Source organism: Bos taurus, chromosome 9 (assembly GCF_002263795.3).
Source record: "Bos taurus isolate L1 Dominette 01449 registration number 42190680 breed Hereford chromosome 9, ARS-UCD2.0, whole genome shotgun sequence".
Taxonomy (NCBI): Eukaryota; Metazoa; Chordata; class Mammalia; order Artiodactyla; family Bovidae; genus Bos; species Bos taurus.
This window is the reverse complement of record NC_037336.1, coordinates 12,721,869-12,738,312: the sequence shown is the minus strand read 5'-3', so window position 1 is coordinate 12,738,312 and position 16,444 is coordinate 12,721,869. Positions and strand designations below refer to the sequence as shown.

The 16,444-nt window shown below is 46.8% G+C and overlaps 1 protein-coding gene across 2 annotated transcripts; it reads left to right on the top strand.

Moving 5' to 3' along the window:
• Positions 1–1,088: 1,088 nt before the first annotated feature.
• LOC104972957 (KH domain containing 1) lies at positions 1,089–15,730 on the top strand. Of its 2 annotated transcripts, none has more exons than XM_010808356.4 (3): positions 1,089–7,930; positions 8,139–8,315; positions 8,801–9,090. In XM_010808356.4, exons 1-3 carry the CDS (start codon positions 7,684–7,686, stop codon positions 8,857–8,859), a joined length of 483 nt encoding a protein of 160 aa, XP_010806658.1. In that variant the 5' UTR covers positions 1,089–7,683; the 3' UTR covers positions 8,860–9,090. The 2 variants fall into 2 exon arrangements, 1 of the variants encoding a protein (XP_010806658.1); XR_009495953.1 differs by adding an exon at positions 9,108–15,730 and having other exon boundaries at positions 1,095–8,315; positions 8,801–8,987.
• The last annotated feature ends 714 nt before the right edge of the window (positions 15,731–16,444 follow it).

Sequence of the window (16,444 nt, the reverse complement as noted above, 5' to 3'; positions counted from 1 at the left end):
TATTAGAGTGTCAGCATCAGTCCTTCCAATGAATGTTCAGGGTTGCTTTCCTTTAGGATTGACTGGTTTGATCTCCTTGCTGTCCAAGGGACTCTCAAGAGTCTTCTTCAGCATCATGGTTCAAAAGCATTAATTCTTTGGCACTCAGTCTGCTTAATGGTCCAACTCTCATATCTATACATGACTACTGGAAAAACCATAGCTTTGACTATACATACATTTGTCATCAACATGATGTCTCTGCTTTTTAATATGCTGTCTAGCTTTGTCTTAGCTTTTCTTTCAAGGAACAAGTATCTTTTAATTTTATGACTGCAGTCACTGTCCACAGTGATTTTGGAGCCCAAGAAAATAAAGTCTGTCACTGTTGCCATTTTCCCCCCATCTATTGCCATGAAGTGATGGGACTGGATGCCATGATTTTATTTACTATACTCATATTGGAGGATAGTAAATTTACAATGTTGTGTTAGTTTCTACCTTTTGAATCAGGTGCCAACATTATAAAAAATGGTAGATTTCACAAAAAAATCAGAATACCTGGCAATTCAGGATTCACATCCCTGCATGGCAATTGATTAACAGGAGTGAATAATCTCCTTTTCGTCTGTGGACTGGAAGGAGGGACCTGGCTGGGGAGTGGGGTGGGGTAAGGCAGGCTGTATAAAGGATCCCCTCCAGTTGAAAAGAGATGGAGCCCAGCACATGCTGCTATATAGAGCTTGAGACAATGTGCACTAGAAAACTACCTCACACTTTTCTATTGGTTGGTTTTTATCTTCTAGAGGCAGTCTTAGGTGGATAGTTGAGGTATCTATAGGACCACAGCCTTGGTACTCAAAATGTGATCCATTAACTAGCACTACCCGAGAAACTTAAAAATGAAGAATCTTAAGGTCTGCCCCAGACCGACTGAACCTGCATTTCAATGAGAACCTACTGCAGCCATGAAATTAAAAGACGTTTACTCCTTGGAAGAAAAGTTATGACCAACCTAGATAACATACTGAAAAGCAGAGACATTACTTTGCCAACAAATGTCCGTCTAGTCAAGGCTATGGTTTTTCCAGTGGTCATGTATGGATGTGAGAGTTGGACTGTGAAGAATGCTGAGCGCCGAAGAATTGATCTCCTTTAGGACGGACTTTGAGCTAGCCGTGTTTGAGCTGTGCTTTGCGCTGGGCTCCAAGGGCTCCACTCAGCCCTCCCTGAGCCGGCACTTTGCAGGGCGGCTCCCCGCTCCTTCCCCTGTCTTCGAGTTCTTCCCAAGGGGCACTAGGTACTTCTGGACTCGACGGGGGCACACCCCTGTGTCACGCCAAGGTTACCACCGTTGGCGCCCGTGGAAGGGCAGGGGCCGAGCGTCTGCAAGCTCCCGCTGCGGGCGCCGGAACAGCGTTCCGCCAGCTCCTCCACCCCAGTCTCCTGCCTCCGACTCGCCGCTCTGCCCGCCCGGGGAGTCTCGGCTCGCGAAGGCCCAACAAATCCTCGGGAGCTGAGGAGCTGGAGCCGGGAGGCACTTCCGGACGCAGCCACCCAGGGAGGGGCGCAGGAACCTGCCGGGGCCGGGAGATGGAATCTGTGCGTTCCTGGGGTTGGGCTCACGGAGACGAGGTGCCGGCGCTGGGCAAGTTGCGAGCGCGCCGGGGCGCATCCGGAGGTAAGAGGGGTCGGGTTTGCTCGGTGCGGGTGAGTGTGTTTCTAGCCACAAGCGCCAAATTCCTGGGAGGTCGTGCCCCGCCTCCGCCAGGCGGCCTTGAAAAGGACCCAAAGGCTGGGCTAGACTTTGAGCACAGGGGCGGAGGGAAGGGGAAGAAGGACTGATCATGAATACCTGGGCCTGGGGAACTGCGCCCAGGGCCCGGCTAAGGCTAGCCAAGGAGCTAGCTGCCGGGCCTCTCTCTCAGGAAGCACAGGACGAAATGGGTGTCTCTGGGACAGCCTTTCATGTGGCAGCGGCCCCAGGATTCTGCAGCCTCCTCTCCGTTTGACTCTGATGAGGACCCTGTGGACTCTGGGGACAGGGCCCAGTCACAGGCTCCGGGGTCTCCTTGGGCATATACTGCCATGCCAAAGGTTGTACGGCTGGAAGTCCGGGTGGAGTTGACCAGGGCGTGCCCTGGGCTTCCAGAAAGCCCAGAGGAAGGGCCTTAGGTACCTCTGGTTCTGTGTACCTGGCACTTACCTGAGACGGTGGTGGAGGACACCAGGAACTCCCTGCCAACGCCCACTTTGCACCTTCCCCACCCGGCAGTCTGCCATACTTAGTGGGAGAGAGGAAGCAATCCCTTCACCTGCTTCAAATGAAAAGCTGCTGGCTGGTAATATTGGGGTTTGAGAGTGAATTTTAAGTGGTTGCCTCTCATGTGTACTCACAGGGCCAGGCTGGGAAGCTAAAGGTGGGCCTGGAGACACATAAATAACTGCTTCCTGGGAGATAACAAACATTAAGATAGGTCTCCCTGTCCACCAGACAGGAAAGCGTTGGTGGCACCTTTTTTGAGGAGAGCCAGGGAGGGGGAATCTAACTCCCCTTAGTAAATCACCCTACTCTTCCACTAGGGATTTGAATCTGGAATTCAAGGTTCAAATATGTAAATAAGACAGCATTCCACAGCCACTTCTTCCAGTGGCAAAGCCGAGGGCTGAGCATCCTTGATAGGAATGGGGAAAGGGGTGCGTATAAACTGCTAATACGATGCACCTGTGCTGATTCTAAATGCTACACAAACTCTTTTTAAAGTACGTTAGTCATTACTGTTCAAAATTGTTTGATAGTGCCGACTTAAGAACAAAAAAGCACGGTGTGAGAGTTGTAAGTTAACTTTTATTTGGAGTAAAATGTCAAGACTATAGCCGGACAGACAGCACTTCAGACACCTCTGAGAAACTGCTCCTGGGTTATAGTTTTTCAGTTGAGTTCAGTTCGGTTCAGTCGCTCAGTCGTGTCCTACTCTTTGCGACCCCATGAATCGCAGCAGACCAGGCCTCCCTGTCCATCACAATCTCCTGGAGTTCACTCAAACCCACGTCCATCGAGTCGGTGATGTCATCCGGCCATCTCATCCTCTGTCGTCCCCTTTTCTTCCTGCCCCCAATCTCTCCCAGCATCAGAGTCTTTTCCAATGAGTCAACTCTTATAGTCTTTATTTTGCTGCAAATAAAACTTGGCTTGCAAGTCTCGCATTGTGCTTTAAAAAAAAAAAAAAAGTCAACAGTTTTACAGCGACCATAAAGAAGGGACCCAGAGTGGACTTCTCGCCTTTGCTTCACCTCTTCTAAGAACTGGAGCCTTGGTACCAGCAGAGGCCTCTTGTACCCATCTACCTTCTTGGAGGGTCCAGACAAATTTAGGTGAGTCTCCTCTGGTTCTGGGATCTCTCATGCTGGTTGATGATCCTGGGTTTTATTTGGCAGTAAATAAATAAATAAGTAGGTATCTGCCTTCTTCCATTGAAAGATACTGGCAAGGGCCTCGTTGACAGATACCCAGGAATATACACCCAGTTGAAAGATACTAGGGGAAGGGTTGAAATATTCAGGGGAATACCCACCCAGTGGACTGATACTGGTTGGGGCTTGGTTGAAAGATACTGGAGAATATCCATCCAGGTGAAAGATACGGGTGGGACTGGTTGAAATATACCCAGGTTTGCTCAGATATAGACTGATTGGTCTGTGCTGACTGATTTGATGCATTTCCTCAATTTAGCTGCTGTAATAGAATTTGTCTGGATAAAAATAAAGATATTACATGAGATCTTTGCTCCAAAGAAAAGGGGACGGCGCCCCACAGCCAGTTACAGCTTTCTTAGGTGATTGAGAAATTTACAGCAGTGGTGGAGACAGAGACCTCATACCATGCAGTGGTCCCATAGGAAAAACCATGTATTAATTAAAACACTTGATCCTCAGGGGGTTGTGAATAAGAATTGAGTATTCAGCCATCCAAGACCTGTGGTGGTCTTAGAACCGCCAAAGGGAGAAACCAATATGAAGGCTGAAACTACTCTAGGGTGACAAGCTAGAGGAGTTGAACTCACAAGCAGCATGCTGACCTGCCACATTTCTGGGTGGGTCATTTCAGTAGTAAATTTTATCTGACAAATTCAACTGAAAATTGGAAATGGAGCCTCTCAAACAAGGAAATAAGGGGCATCAGAAAACCAGAAAGCCATTAACACTCCAGCCAGGTTTATGTACACGCAAAACTCATATTTGCAAGTATCTACTTATTTGGGGAAGTTATACTGAAGAAGATCGAAACCTAAAATGGCCCAATTTGGGGTTTCTTTTGATATTCTAAAATTGCTATTTTTGTGTGCACAGTTAGAAAAAGCTGGCTGTAAGATCAAACTCACTGAATGGAATGCTTCCTTTAATTAGTATCTAAAAGCTTCCAAGAAAGGAAACGCTAGAGTAACTTCTTTTCAGGAAATAGTAAATTGCTTGAAACTGTATCAAACTAAAAAAGGCTGTTAGTACTGTTTCTGACTTGGTCTCTCCCTCTGCTCTTGCTCACATCCTCTTCTATCTGAATTGCATGGCCCAGGTGCTATTTCTTTTTCTCTTCCAACAACTTTTCCGCCTCCTGCTGCTCCCACTTCCCCAGTAAAGGGGAAAAAAAATCAGAAGTGATTATAGCTCTCTTTAAGGAGAAACCTATTACAGGGAGAGGTGAACCGTCCTTGGTGCTTATGAACACACCCTGGACCAGAGCAGAACATAGAGCTTTAGCCAAGGAATTTCCTGATCTGTGTCAGAACCCACTGGGATTTGCTAAGGAATCTGAGTTAACCATCTGGACCCACCAGCCTGGGTTTTCAGATCTATATCAATTAATACAACTGTTAGCTTCTGAAAGCAAAGCAAGGGAATGAATAAAGAAAGCACGATGAAAAGATCCCTTAATGGATTTGAACCACTTTCATTCTCACCCTGATTGGAAGAAATTAGCTCAGAAATTACTGGAATTTATCTGAGTGTTTCTCCCCAAACAGTGGACTGGACAGAGATTCAACAGTACAAGCAAAAGTCAGATGAATCAATTCTGGACTATTATGAAAGGTTTGAAATTAACTTTTAAGCAACATGCTTCCTTGACACCTGAAATCATTTTCTAACCATCAAAACAATCCTTTGCATAACCCTGCCTTTTTAGGAGCTTTTGGGAGACTTCAGAGCAAAGCAGAAAGGGTGAGGCCAGCCAGGAGGTTTTGGCTTAACAGAGTTAATCCAGAAGTTGGCACAGCTGGTGTGATTGATAATGGTATCCTCCATATACCCACTTGAAGCTGTGAGTTGAATGCCCAGTTCCTGTTCTAAAGCCTTTTGATATTTTTGACAAACAACTTCCATCTATGTTATTTTTTAGGAGCCTTATAGTTTTGCATTTTACATTTAGCATTTTGATTCATTCTGAGTTAATTTTTGTGAAGGGTGTGAGGTCTGTCTAGGTTCCCTCACTCACTCTTTTTTTGTTTGTTGAAAAGATTATCTTTTCTACATTGTGTTGCCTTTGCTCCATTTGTCAAAAATCAGGTGAGTCTATTTCTTGACTCTGTTCATTGACCTATTTGTCTATTCTTTTCAGATACCATGCTGTCTTGATTACTGTAGCTTTATAGTCGGTCTTGAAGTCAGGGAGTGTCAGTCCTCTGACTTTGTTTTTCTTTATCTTGTTGTTTTAATATATGTTTGTCAGTACTTAGGTAGATCATCGCATATACTGGTAAGTAACTTATTTTCCTTCTCTGTGAATTGCCAAGTCATGTTCTTTGTCCATTTTTCTGTTGGGATCTCTGTCGGGTTTTTGTTTATTTGGAAGAATATCAATACTTTGTGGGTTTTTTTGGGCATTCAAGTATCTTCTTCAAGTCTGTCATCCATTTAATAACTTTGTGATATCATTTTCTAATGTCTTTTCAATTGAGATATAATTGACATATAACATGAATTTCAGGTGTATGACATAACGATTTGATATTTGTATATTTTGTGTAATGATCACGACAAGAAGTCTAGTGAACATCCATCACCACACATAGTTACAAAATTTTCTTAAGAAGTTTTGAGATCACCTCTTTAGCAATTTTCAAATATGGAGTACATTATTATTAATTATAGGGCTTCCCAGGTGGCTCTGGTACAGAATCAGGCTGCCAATACAGAAGACACAGGAGACATGGGTTTGATCCCTGGGTTGGGAAGATCCCCTGGAGTAAGAAGTGGCAACCCACTCCAGTATTCTTGCCTGGAAAATTTCATCGACAGAGGAGCCTAGTGGGTTGCAGTCCATGGGGTTGCAAAGAGTCGGACATGACTGAGCAAGTGAGCATGCATGCACATTATTAACTATAGTCACCGTGGTGTACATTGCATCTCCAGGATTTATTTTATAACTGAACGTTTGTACCTTTTAACTACTTTCACCCATTTTCCCCACCCTACCCCCACCTTTTAGTTCAGTTCAGTCACTCATTCGGTCTGACTCTTCAGGATCCCAAGGACTGCAGCACTCCAGGCTTCCCTGTCCACCAACTCCCAGAGCTTGCTCAAATTCATGTCCATCGTGTCAGTGATGCCATCCAAGCATCTCATCCTCTGTCATCCCCTTTTCCTCCTGCCTTCAATCTTTCCCAGCATCAGGGTCTTTTCTAATGAGTCAGTTCTTTGCATCAGGTGGCCAAAATTGCAGCTTCAGCATCAGTCCTTCCAATGAATATTCAGGACTGATTTCCTTTAGGATTGACTGGTTTGATCTCCTTGTAGTTGGAGGGACTCTCAAAAGTCTTCTCCAACACCACATTTCAAAAGCATCAATTCTTCGGTGCTCAGCTTTGTTTATGGTCCATCTCTCACATCCATACACAACTACATTAAAAACCATAGCTTTGACTAGACAGACCTTTGTCTCTGCTGTTTAATATGCTCTCTAAGTGACACATTAAATAATCCACAGTTCATTCAGATTTTGTCATTTTTACCAACTGTCGCTTTTCTATCCTAAGACTCCATCTAGGATACATTACCTTTAATTGTCATTGTCTCCTTAGGCTCCTCTTGACTGTGACGTTTCCCCAGACTTTCATGTGTTTTGACGACCTTGGCAGTTTTGAGAAACACTGGTCAGGTGTGCTGTCAGATGGCCCTCTTGTAAGCTGTGTGATTAGGTTAGATCAGAGGGATACGTTTGGGAGGAAGACCCAAGATGTCCAGCGCGATCTTCACAGCCTGCGGGTTTCCTTCCCTCTGGACACACTGTTTCAGGTCCAGGAGTGCAGGTGTTACCGCTGCCAGCTGGAACCCTAGGCTCCGCCCCGGGCCTCAGGTGTCCCGCAAAGGGCAGATGGTTTCTGTGGCCGCGGGAGGGAGACCCGGGCCTGAGAGGACAGCCTTCTAGAAGGCTGGCGGCTTTGAGGATCGTGGACTCCTCCGAGCAGGCGTGGGTTCCATTCTTCAGTCGCTCCCCTTCATCCCGTGGCCTGATTTCCAGATTCCCTATGCCTGTCACCCAGGGAGCTCGCCCCCACTCCCCACCCGCCACCCCGTGGCACGCTTGGGGTGGCACACTTGAGCCTGGAGGGCCTAGGGCTGTTTTCAGGGGCCCTTAGCCAGCGACCATCCCTGCGCCTGAGCTTCTGCTTCGCCTGGCAGACCACACGGAGCGGCGCCGGAGGATGGATGCTGCATGCGAGATGCGGGATGCTGGGCACTGGAGGCCCGGGACGCGGGTCCGAGAGCGCGGAAGGGGCGGGGCTGGGCAGCCTAAGAGGCCGCGGTCGCTCCGGACCGCCCTGCCCCATGTTCCTCCCCGCGTCCCTCCGGCTCCTGGCGCTTCGTAGAGCCCAAAGGCTGAGAGGGGTTAGAGGCGCCGATCACACCCTAGAAGTCGTTTATGTCGAGCTGTGGATGTTACAAGCGTTATTTGGTGAGTGAGCCCGGAGCTCGCGCCCTCTGAAGTCCTGCAGGCTGCATCTCATCCCGTGCGCCCCCGTTACCCCTGGGGTGGGGGTGGGGGTTAGGTCCTTGGTCCAGTGCCCCTGAGGTTTCCTGGAATCCTAGACCATCCAGGGGCCGGTCTGGGCAGACTCACCCAAGGGCCCCTTTTCCTCCGTGACCCCAACCTCGCTTCCCAGGCCAGGACAGCGAGATGCTGGCGGCCTTCTACGGGTGGTTCAGGGTCTCCCTCGTGGTCAGCGCAGTCCCAGGATGCGGAGTCCTGGTCTTCATCATCGGATCGCCCCTTTACCAGTATGTGACCAAGTTCCTCATCGTGGCAATATGTTTCCAGCTTCGGGTCCGCCGAAATCGAGGTGAGGGGTTTCAGGAGCCCTGGCCAGGAATGCTTCCTTCGGCCAGCGGTCTGGGTAGGTGGACTTCCCTCCAGTTCCTTAGTCTGAGGTCCTGGGACAGTTCTGAAAACAGCCACTCAGTCTAAAAGCCCCCGGTGTGGGTCCCGGCTCCTGAGTAGGGAGACCGAATGGCCTGCGGCTAGACCCGCAGGTGAAAACCTAAAGCATCTGCGACTCCAGGTGAGAGCCCTGGGCAGCATCTTGAGGGGACATCTCCCGCCAAATCTCCCTAATCAGCCCTAGCGCTTAGATATCCGAGGACAGCAGGACCAGCAGAATCAGCGTCCCCCGGGAACTTGTTAAAAATGCAAACTCTGTCCCCCACCCAGACCCAGAGAACCGGAATCCCTGAGAGGGCTACCAGGCAATCTGGGTTTTCACAAGCCCTCCAGGTGATTCTGATGGACCTCACAAAGCCTGCATTTGACCATTCGCTTTCTTTTTAGCCAGAGCTCGGACCAGACAGCTGCTAAATTCTACGCGGGCCTGGAGGCGCTCGGGTTAAGGCGGGGCCGACTCCGGCCCCCTAATCCAGAAGACAGGGAAAGCAGGGCTTGTGCGAATGTTGACCTGGAGGTCTGGAGGCTAAGGCTCCATCCAGTTCTGTTAGCACCATAAAAGATGCCGATGAGGGTAGGGATGGGGGCACCTGTTCTTAATTCTGTCCCTTTCGAGTGACTGCAAGCTCAATTTTTTAAGGAAATTTTCTATGGTTTTATAATAAATGATCTTTGTTGATTTCCTTCCTGTCAGTGTTCTTTCCAGGTTATGATGGAGAAAAGAAAATTTCTGGGAGTCCCCCCCCCCCCCTACAACTCCCACTCTGGATGGAGCTCTCCTTTTCTGCCTGGGTCCCTACCAGGAAGAGTGGGGAACTCCAAGGAGGGAGGTGCCTGTTGTGGGGGTGCTGCTGAGCAACCCAGGCAGGTAAGGACGAACAGTTGCTCCTTGGTTTGTGTGCCCCCAGCTCTCTGCCAGCTTCTTCAGGAACAGCTCAGTTGCAGCTGTGAGCTCTTAGAAGCCAGTTGGGAGTGAATTGAAATGTATCTGGAGTCTGTCTGGTAGATTGGTTTGGTAAGCAGAACCAATGTCCCTGGATAGTTAAACCTGGGCAAGTTTTGTTGAGGTGGGGAACACAGAAATATTTGGCAATGGAGAGGGCATTGGGTCAAGGGTGAGTTTATTACCTGCTGTAGGAAGAGGCTGGATGGTGGGATGGGAATGATGCTGGGGAGGGAGAGGCTCCCAACCTAGAGGCAGGTGGGGGTATGGAGGCCCCCCACCTGGGAAAGGCAGAGGCAGAAGGATGCAGCCCAGAGCCCGGGGGTGGTTTGTGCCGGGGTTGGGCGGGGCGGAGGTGGAGGTGGTTGGGGAGGAGCTTCTGGGGGGAGGAGCTTATGGAGTAGGAGGCCTCAGGATGCTCCCTGGAGAGATTCCCTCTGCCTGAAGAGAAAGAAAACTCACTCCTACTTGTACCTTCTTTGATATGATTATTAATCAGAATTAATAGTAATCTAATAAAATAACACTAAATTCTTATTATTACCTTCATAACTAATAAACCCAAACTTACGCTTTTACAAATGTAATTTGCTAAAAATTTTAAATGACTGAATATATCGAATGAAACTTGCAACATTTGATTAAATCAGAATTTAATGTGTTAGATTCTCTTAAATGTCAAAAACATCTAAAAGTAGCTAGAACATTTTAAAAATAGATTTTTTAAATCTGAAAGCTGAAGGGTCAGGTCCTGTTCTGATTTTGATAAGTGATATTATCAATACTCAAAACAATGACATAAGATAGGTCTTTGGATTATTCCCTTGAAACTCAGGCACAGGGAAATAAGCAACCTGTTCGTGGTCACACAGGCTATGAGCAGCAGAGTTGGGAGTGGCGTCTAGTGGGTCACTTGCCCCTTCATCATTATAGTGAGGACAAAATAGATTATAACAGTTTCATTAAAACTAGTTAGAGACATGATAATATCCTGACTTTAAAATGAGTTTCCTCATTATTTCTATACTTAATACCTGAGTGGGATGCAATTTGCTCTATATATTCTGAGAGTTGCAATAATATTACCAGGAAATACATTCATGCTTTCTTTGGGTTACAGTCACTTTTAAGACCTCAAAAGAGAAATAAAACCATCACAGACTATACATGTTGGTGTTGAATGGTTTTGGAAGGAAACTGGAGCTCCGTTCACAGTCTAGTTCTGTGAAACCTCAGCTAACCGTTAGGCTGAGTGCTTTTTTGTAGTGAAGTCTAGCAAGCCACTCATTATGTCTTCAACTTTTCATAGATTTACTTAAAACTTTAGTTTGGGGAATATATAACACACGCCTAGGGTTGAAAATTCAGAAGATGCAAAAGTGTACGTGGTGGAAGGTGAGCCTTCCTTCACTTTCTGACCCTCAGTCACCCAGCCTCTACTCAGATTTTATCTCTGTCTATATGTACATATTTTATACATACATATATGGATGTAGCTTCATGTGTAGCGCGTCCTTGTTGGGACTTGTCTGATGCTTTTTCATGATTAGATGGCAACGCAGTGCTGGGAAAGAGGCCACAGAGCTGTGATCACGTGTCCTTATGACATTATATCTGGGGATAAAGGATGTTGTGTGAGCTGCTGGTGGTGAAGGTAACCCTGATCACTTGGCTAAGAAATCATTTGCCTGGATTCTCCACTGTAGGCTCACTGTTTTCCTCCTTGTAATTACTAAGTATTTTAGAAGAGATAGAGTTGTTCCAGAATGGTTTCTGTGGTGTGTCCTTTCAATGTGTATGTGTGTGTGTTAAGTCACTTCAGTTGTGTCCGACTCTTTGTACCCCACCAGCCTCCTCTGTCCATGGGATTCTCCAGGCAAGAATACTGGAGTGGGCTGCCACGCCCTCCTCCAGGGGTCTTCCCCATAGGCCTCTATATGTGTGCAATAGCACTAACAAAAATGTACATACCTTAATTTTAAAATACTTTCTTGCTAAAGTATTTTGTCGTGGGGGCAAAACTATATCTGGAAGACATTCCTCTTCTCTTATGTCTCCTGCATTGGCAAGTGGGTTCTGTACCACTAGTGCCACCTGGGAAGCCCTTCAATACATATACATCCTTTTAAAAATTGTGTACACGTCCTTACTTTTTGGCACCACAAGATTTTAAAAATTCCAAAGAAGTATGTTTATAAATGCCTATTTTATTTATGCATATATATTTTAATATGTGACAACACATTTCACATATCGATCTGTTAATTTTGGAGATTATTCCATATCTGAATATATACAAATAAGCCATTTAAAAATGCTGAATAATATTCAGTGTATAGATGTTGTATGACATTTTTATTAGTCTTAGTTGATGTTAACTTTTAATCTTTTGCTATGATAAGCAATGTATGTGAGAAGACATTTGTAGGATGAATTCCTTCCTAACAAAGTGTTTGCTGTTGGGTGTTTTTTGTTTTTTGATACTTGGCTATTCCTGGAAATATCACAGTTTTTTTTTATTATTATGAAATATAATACACAAGTAGAAAAGTGCACAAAGCATGAATGTAGAGGTCAGTGAATTATGACAATGTGATAATCCATGTAGAAACCATCAAGGTTTAAAAAAATAGACCAGTGTCCACAAACACGTGGGCTCCCCCTTGTGCCCTTCCAAGGTGCTCCCCTTCTTAACAAAATCTTAGGATAATCGCTTCCTTGTTTTTATTTATAATTTTATCATCACAGCATTAATTCCTAAACATTATATGTAACTTTTACTTTATGAAAAAGTAGAAAATACATGTTGTATGATTTCAAATCCATTTTTTTGTATTTACGTTCACTTTTGGGCTTCCCTGATGGCTCAGATGGTAAAGAATCTGCCTGCTATGTGGGAGACCTGGGTTCAATCCCTGGGTCAGGAAGATCCCCTGGAGAAGTGAAAGGCTACCCACTCCAGTACTCTTGCCTAGAGAATTCCATGGACAGAGGAGCCTGGTGGGTTACAGTCTGTGGGATTGCAAAGAGTCGGATACAACTAAGTGACTAACACACTTTTTTGTATTCAGCATGCTTTGTGAGATTTATCCATTATGTTGCCTGGGCTTGTGTTTCATTCATTTTCCTCATTATATAGTATTTCCTTGTATAACTATACCATGTCATTCATCCATTCTAATACTGATGAGTTCCCTCCTCCCCCTGACACCCCAGTTTCTGGCTATTATAATAAATGCTATAATGAACATTCTTGTATAAGTACATTCTGTACTTATTAGCTCAGGCTACCACCACAAAATACCACAGACTGAGTATTTAAATAGCAAATTCACTTTCTCACAGTTTTGGAGACTGGATCCTAATGGCCTTGGATGAGCTGGGGAGGTGGCGGGCTTGGGGAGGGCTGTGAGACTGTTTTGGGGTCTCTTTTTATAAGGACGCTAGTTCCTCTCAGATTAGGGCTCCCCCTCATGACTTCACGTAACCCTAATTAGCCCGTATCTCTAGATACAGTCACATTGGGGGTGGGGCTTCAATGTAGGACCTTTTGGGAGAGACACAATTCCATTCAGAACAGTCTCCCAGGACACACACACACTATTTTAGCTTTTGTCTTTCGTGTATAATTTACAGGCATGCATTGTTTTATTGTGCTTTCCTTTATTGCGTGTCAAAGATATTGTTTCTTTGCAAACTGAAAGTTTGTGGAAACACTGCTGTTGTCAGGTAATGATTAACAGTTTTTAGCAAGAAAGTATTTTTAAATTAAGGTATGTACTTTTTTTTAGAACGATGCTATTGCACACACAGAGAAGTATAAATGGACCGGGAAACCAAAACCATGTGTGTGACTTGATTTATTGTAGTATTTGCTTTATCACAGTGGTCTGAACCAAGTATTTCTGAGCTCTGCCTGTACCTAGAATTTAATAGAAAATCTTAGTAATTTAATTATAGATTCCCACACAGAAAGACAGTCTTTGTGCACTTTCCGCCAAGCTTGCAGGGCCTGGAAGCACCGATACCCCACACACGGGTCTCCTGGACAGGGTGGGTCACTCCCCTCTCCCTGGTCCTCAGCCTGTGTTCTGTCTGGCAGTGACAGAGCCCCCCACCCCCCACCCCCGCCACGTCATTGCTATAAGTACAGACAGCTTCCTGGAGGAAGGTGTGTCACTTTGCAGCCTGTCATCTCTGAGCTGGCACTTGAGCTGTGGCCATGCTGTCACTTTGTGTGCCTGGCAGCTCCCTGCAGCTGTGGCATCTGATGGGGCCAGTGGTCCCTGGCCGTGTGTCCCTCCCGCTCCTTCTGTGCCATAAGGTGTGTCCCTGGGTTGGAGGTGGTATTACCCGGGGTCCTGTATTGGTGATGCTGGCTGAGCTCCTGGGGGTGAAATCCCATCTGGAAAACACATCTCTTCCTGTCAGAACAACTTGTTGTCCTTTTCAAGAGGAGAAGGGGGTCCGATGTAGTCAGCTTTCCCCTAAGGGACGGGGTGGTCTTCTCGGAGTGGCACCACAATGGGGACTTAGCTCTGCTCTGTTCCTGGCAAGACTAGCACTTGGCAGGGGTGGTCACAAGACCAGCCTGGGTGACCAGGAGCCCAGGCCGCACAGGTCCACACACAGCATCACTCCCTTCTCCAGGGCTGATCTCTCCACGTAAGCACGGTGCCACACTGTGGGGGCCAATGACAGCGACCAGCACCAGCTCCTGAGCTGGTTAGTCTGCCTGGCCTGGCGGGTGGGTAACAAACACCAGAAAAGCATGCCTACACGTGCGTGAATCCACACACTTGCCTCTACCCAGACCTCCTATTTTCTGGCCGCCCTTTGCTGGTGGGCTGGACTTTTTCCCAGTTAATAGGGAGGACGTTGCCACTGCTTATGAACTGAACTGAACTGATGAGACTATATGTGTTTTAACTTTGGCCACTCAGCACACAGTGGATGACCAGGGGCACCATCTGAAGTTCTTGCCATGGGGGGACTTCCCCCCTCACTGTCTTTAATGGCCACCCCATGCAGCCAGAGGTGTTAGCAGAAGGATGACTATGTCTCTTCCAGCAGCTGCTTGTTCCCTCTGGTCCTGCTTGCTGACTTCCCAGCTGTACCACTCACCCCAGCTATGCGACTTCCATCTCATGAGGGACAGCTACGTGGCCCACCTGATCTAATGACCTGGTGGGTCTGAGAGGACCCAGCTCCTGGATTCTGGGTGTGCTGCATGGTCACATGGTACCTGCGGGGAGCGAGCTCCGCCCGAGGCAAAGGTCATGAGGAAGGAGGCTCGGCATACGCAAAGGCGGGATGGAGCCTCAGGAGTCCCCCTGGAAATTCTTGAGCATCTACCCCCAAAACCAGAGTCTGCCTACTTTCTGCTTTGTGCTTTCACCTACACCTCTGACTTTACGGGGTGCTGTCCCCCAATACCTCTCTCTGAAAAAAGAGTTAGCTTACAGCTCCAGTTAATAATTCCTGGGTGTGACAGTGTTTAACCTACAAACTCCTTTGGAAATCCTCTAGCCTGCCTGAATAGGTTTTTCCGGCCACATGTGATCGTTCAGAGCCTCCCAACTGTGAGAGGCAGGAGATGTTCTAAACTGTCTAAATACAGATTCCTTTGAGCAGTTAAAAGATTGATTAGAAATTGTATTGGTGAAGGGTTTTTCACTTATTGAGCCAATGTTTGCTGCTAAGTCTCCATACCCCTTACCTACTGTGTCCTTGGCAGTGTATTGATTGATATAATGGGTGTATAGAAATGTAAGTAGTAGCCTCAATGTTTGTAACCTTGGACCCTTGAGTTAATTCTTTTCTTGATTGAGCCCACCTCACCTTTGCCCTATAGGAATGCAGCTTTGTCCAGTGCTTTTTTGGAGGCTGGTGCCTGACTTTGGAATAATCACCTTTAGAGAAATATAAGTTTCTTAAAATGTTAACAGGCCTCCTGGCCAGAAGATGATGTAAATCACCTGAACTTTTGCATATGATAAGTTTGAAAGCCTGGCTTCGATTAGAACCAGGAACTGCTGTCCTTGCATGACTCCACCCCTTCCCCCATTATCCTCTATGCACAATTTAAGGTATAAAAACTACTTTGGAAAATAAAGTGCGGGCCTTGTTCACCGAAACTTGGTCTCCCCATGTCGCTCTCTCTCCCAAATTCTGGCTGAGTCTCCATCTGGAGTGCGGAACCCGCTATACTTGCTAATTATGCCTGGGCTTCTAAGATCCGACTGGGGAGGCCTCAGTGTCTCCTCTCCTTTGGGAGAACGGAAGGACACCTGCGGCCTACGTAAGTGGTGCAAACTTCTTGTCTTGAAGTTTTATTGGTCTCCCTTGTAAACCAAGCTACTCAGCCTCTTTTCTCCACTGAATTTTCCTACTGAGCTATCCTCATCCTATTACTCTTTATATCTTTGATAAAATATTTAAATAAATAGGTCGCCGACGCCGTCCCCGCTTCGAATACCCTGGATCAGCCGGGGCTGGTCCCTGGCAGGTACCCTATAGCCATCACCAGGGCCAGCATGCCAGGAGTGCTTTTCAAAAGGTGTGTGAGTCTGCAGTGCAGATGCTGTGGCCCAGGCCCATAGGGTCTGCATTATGACGTGCCCACTGGGGTTTTCCATCAGCTCCAAGTGGCATTGTTTCCCCACCACTGATACCCCACACTATAGGATCTGCAGGGCTGCCTGCATCACAGCCTGGACCTGCCAGTCCTTTTCTGCTCTCAAGTCCTCTAAGTGAAAAGTGAAAGTGAAAGTCACTCAATCTTTGTGACCCCATAGACTATACAGTCCATGGAATTCTCCAGGCCAGAATACTGGAGTGGGTAGCCTTTCCCTTCTCCAGGGGATCTTCCCAACTCAGGGATCGAACCCAGGTGTCCCTCATTGGAGGCGGATTCTTTACCAGCTAAGCCACAAGGGAAGCCCAAGAATACTGGAGTGGGTAGCCGATCCCTTCTCCAGCAGATCTTCGTGACCCAGGAATCGAACTGGGGTCTCCTGCATTGTGGGCAGATTCTTTACCAACTATAGCTATCAGGGAAGCCCCAAAGCCTGTTAGGAATGCAAGTT

Bases quoted from the DNA above. Each gene is read 5' to 3' on its own strand.
- LOC104972957 (XM_010808356.4), top strand. From the start codon at position 7,684: ATGCTGCATGCGAGATGCGGGATGCTGGGCACTGGAGGCCCGGGACGC. The intron at 7,931-8,138 runs GTGAGTGAGCCC...CTCGCTTCCCAG, and splicing joins GATGTTACAAGCGTTATTTG to GCCAGGACAGCGAGATGCTG. The intron at 8,316-8,800 runs GTGAGGGGTTTC...CTTTCTTTTTAG, and splicing joins TCGGGTCCGCCGAAATCGAG to CCAGAGCTCGGACCAGACAG.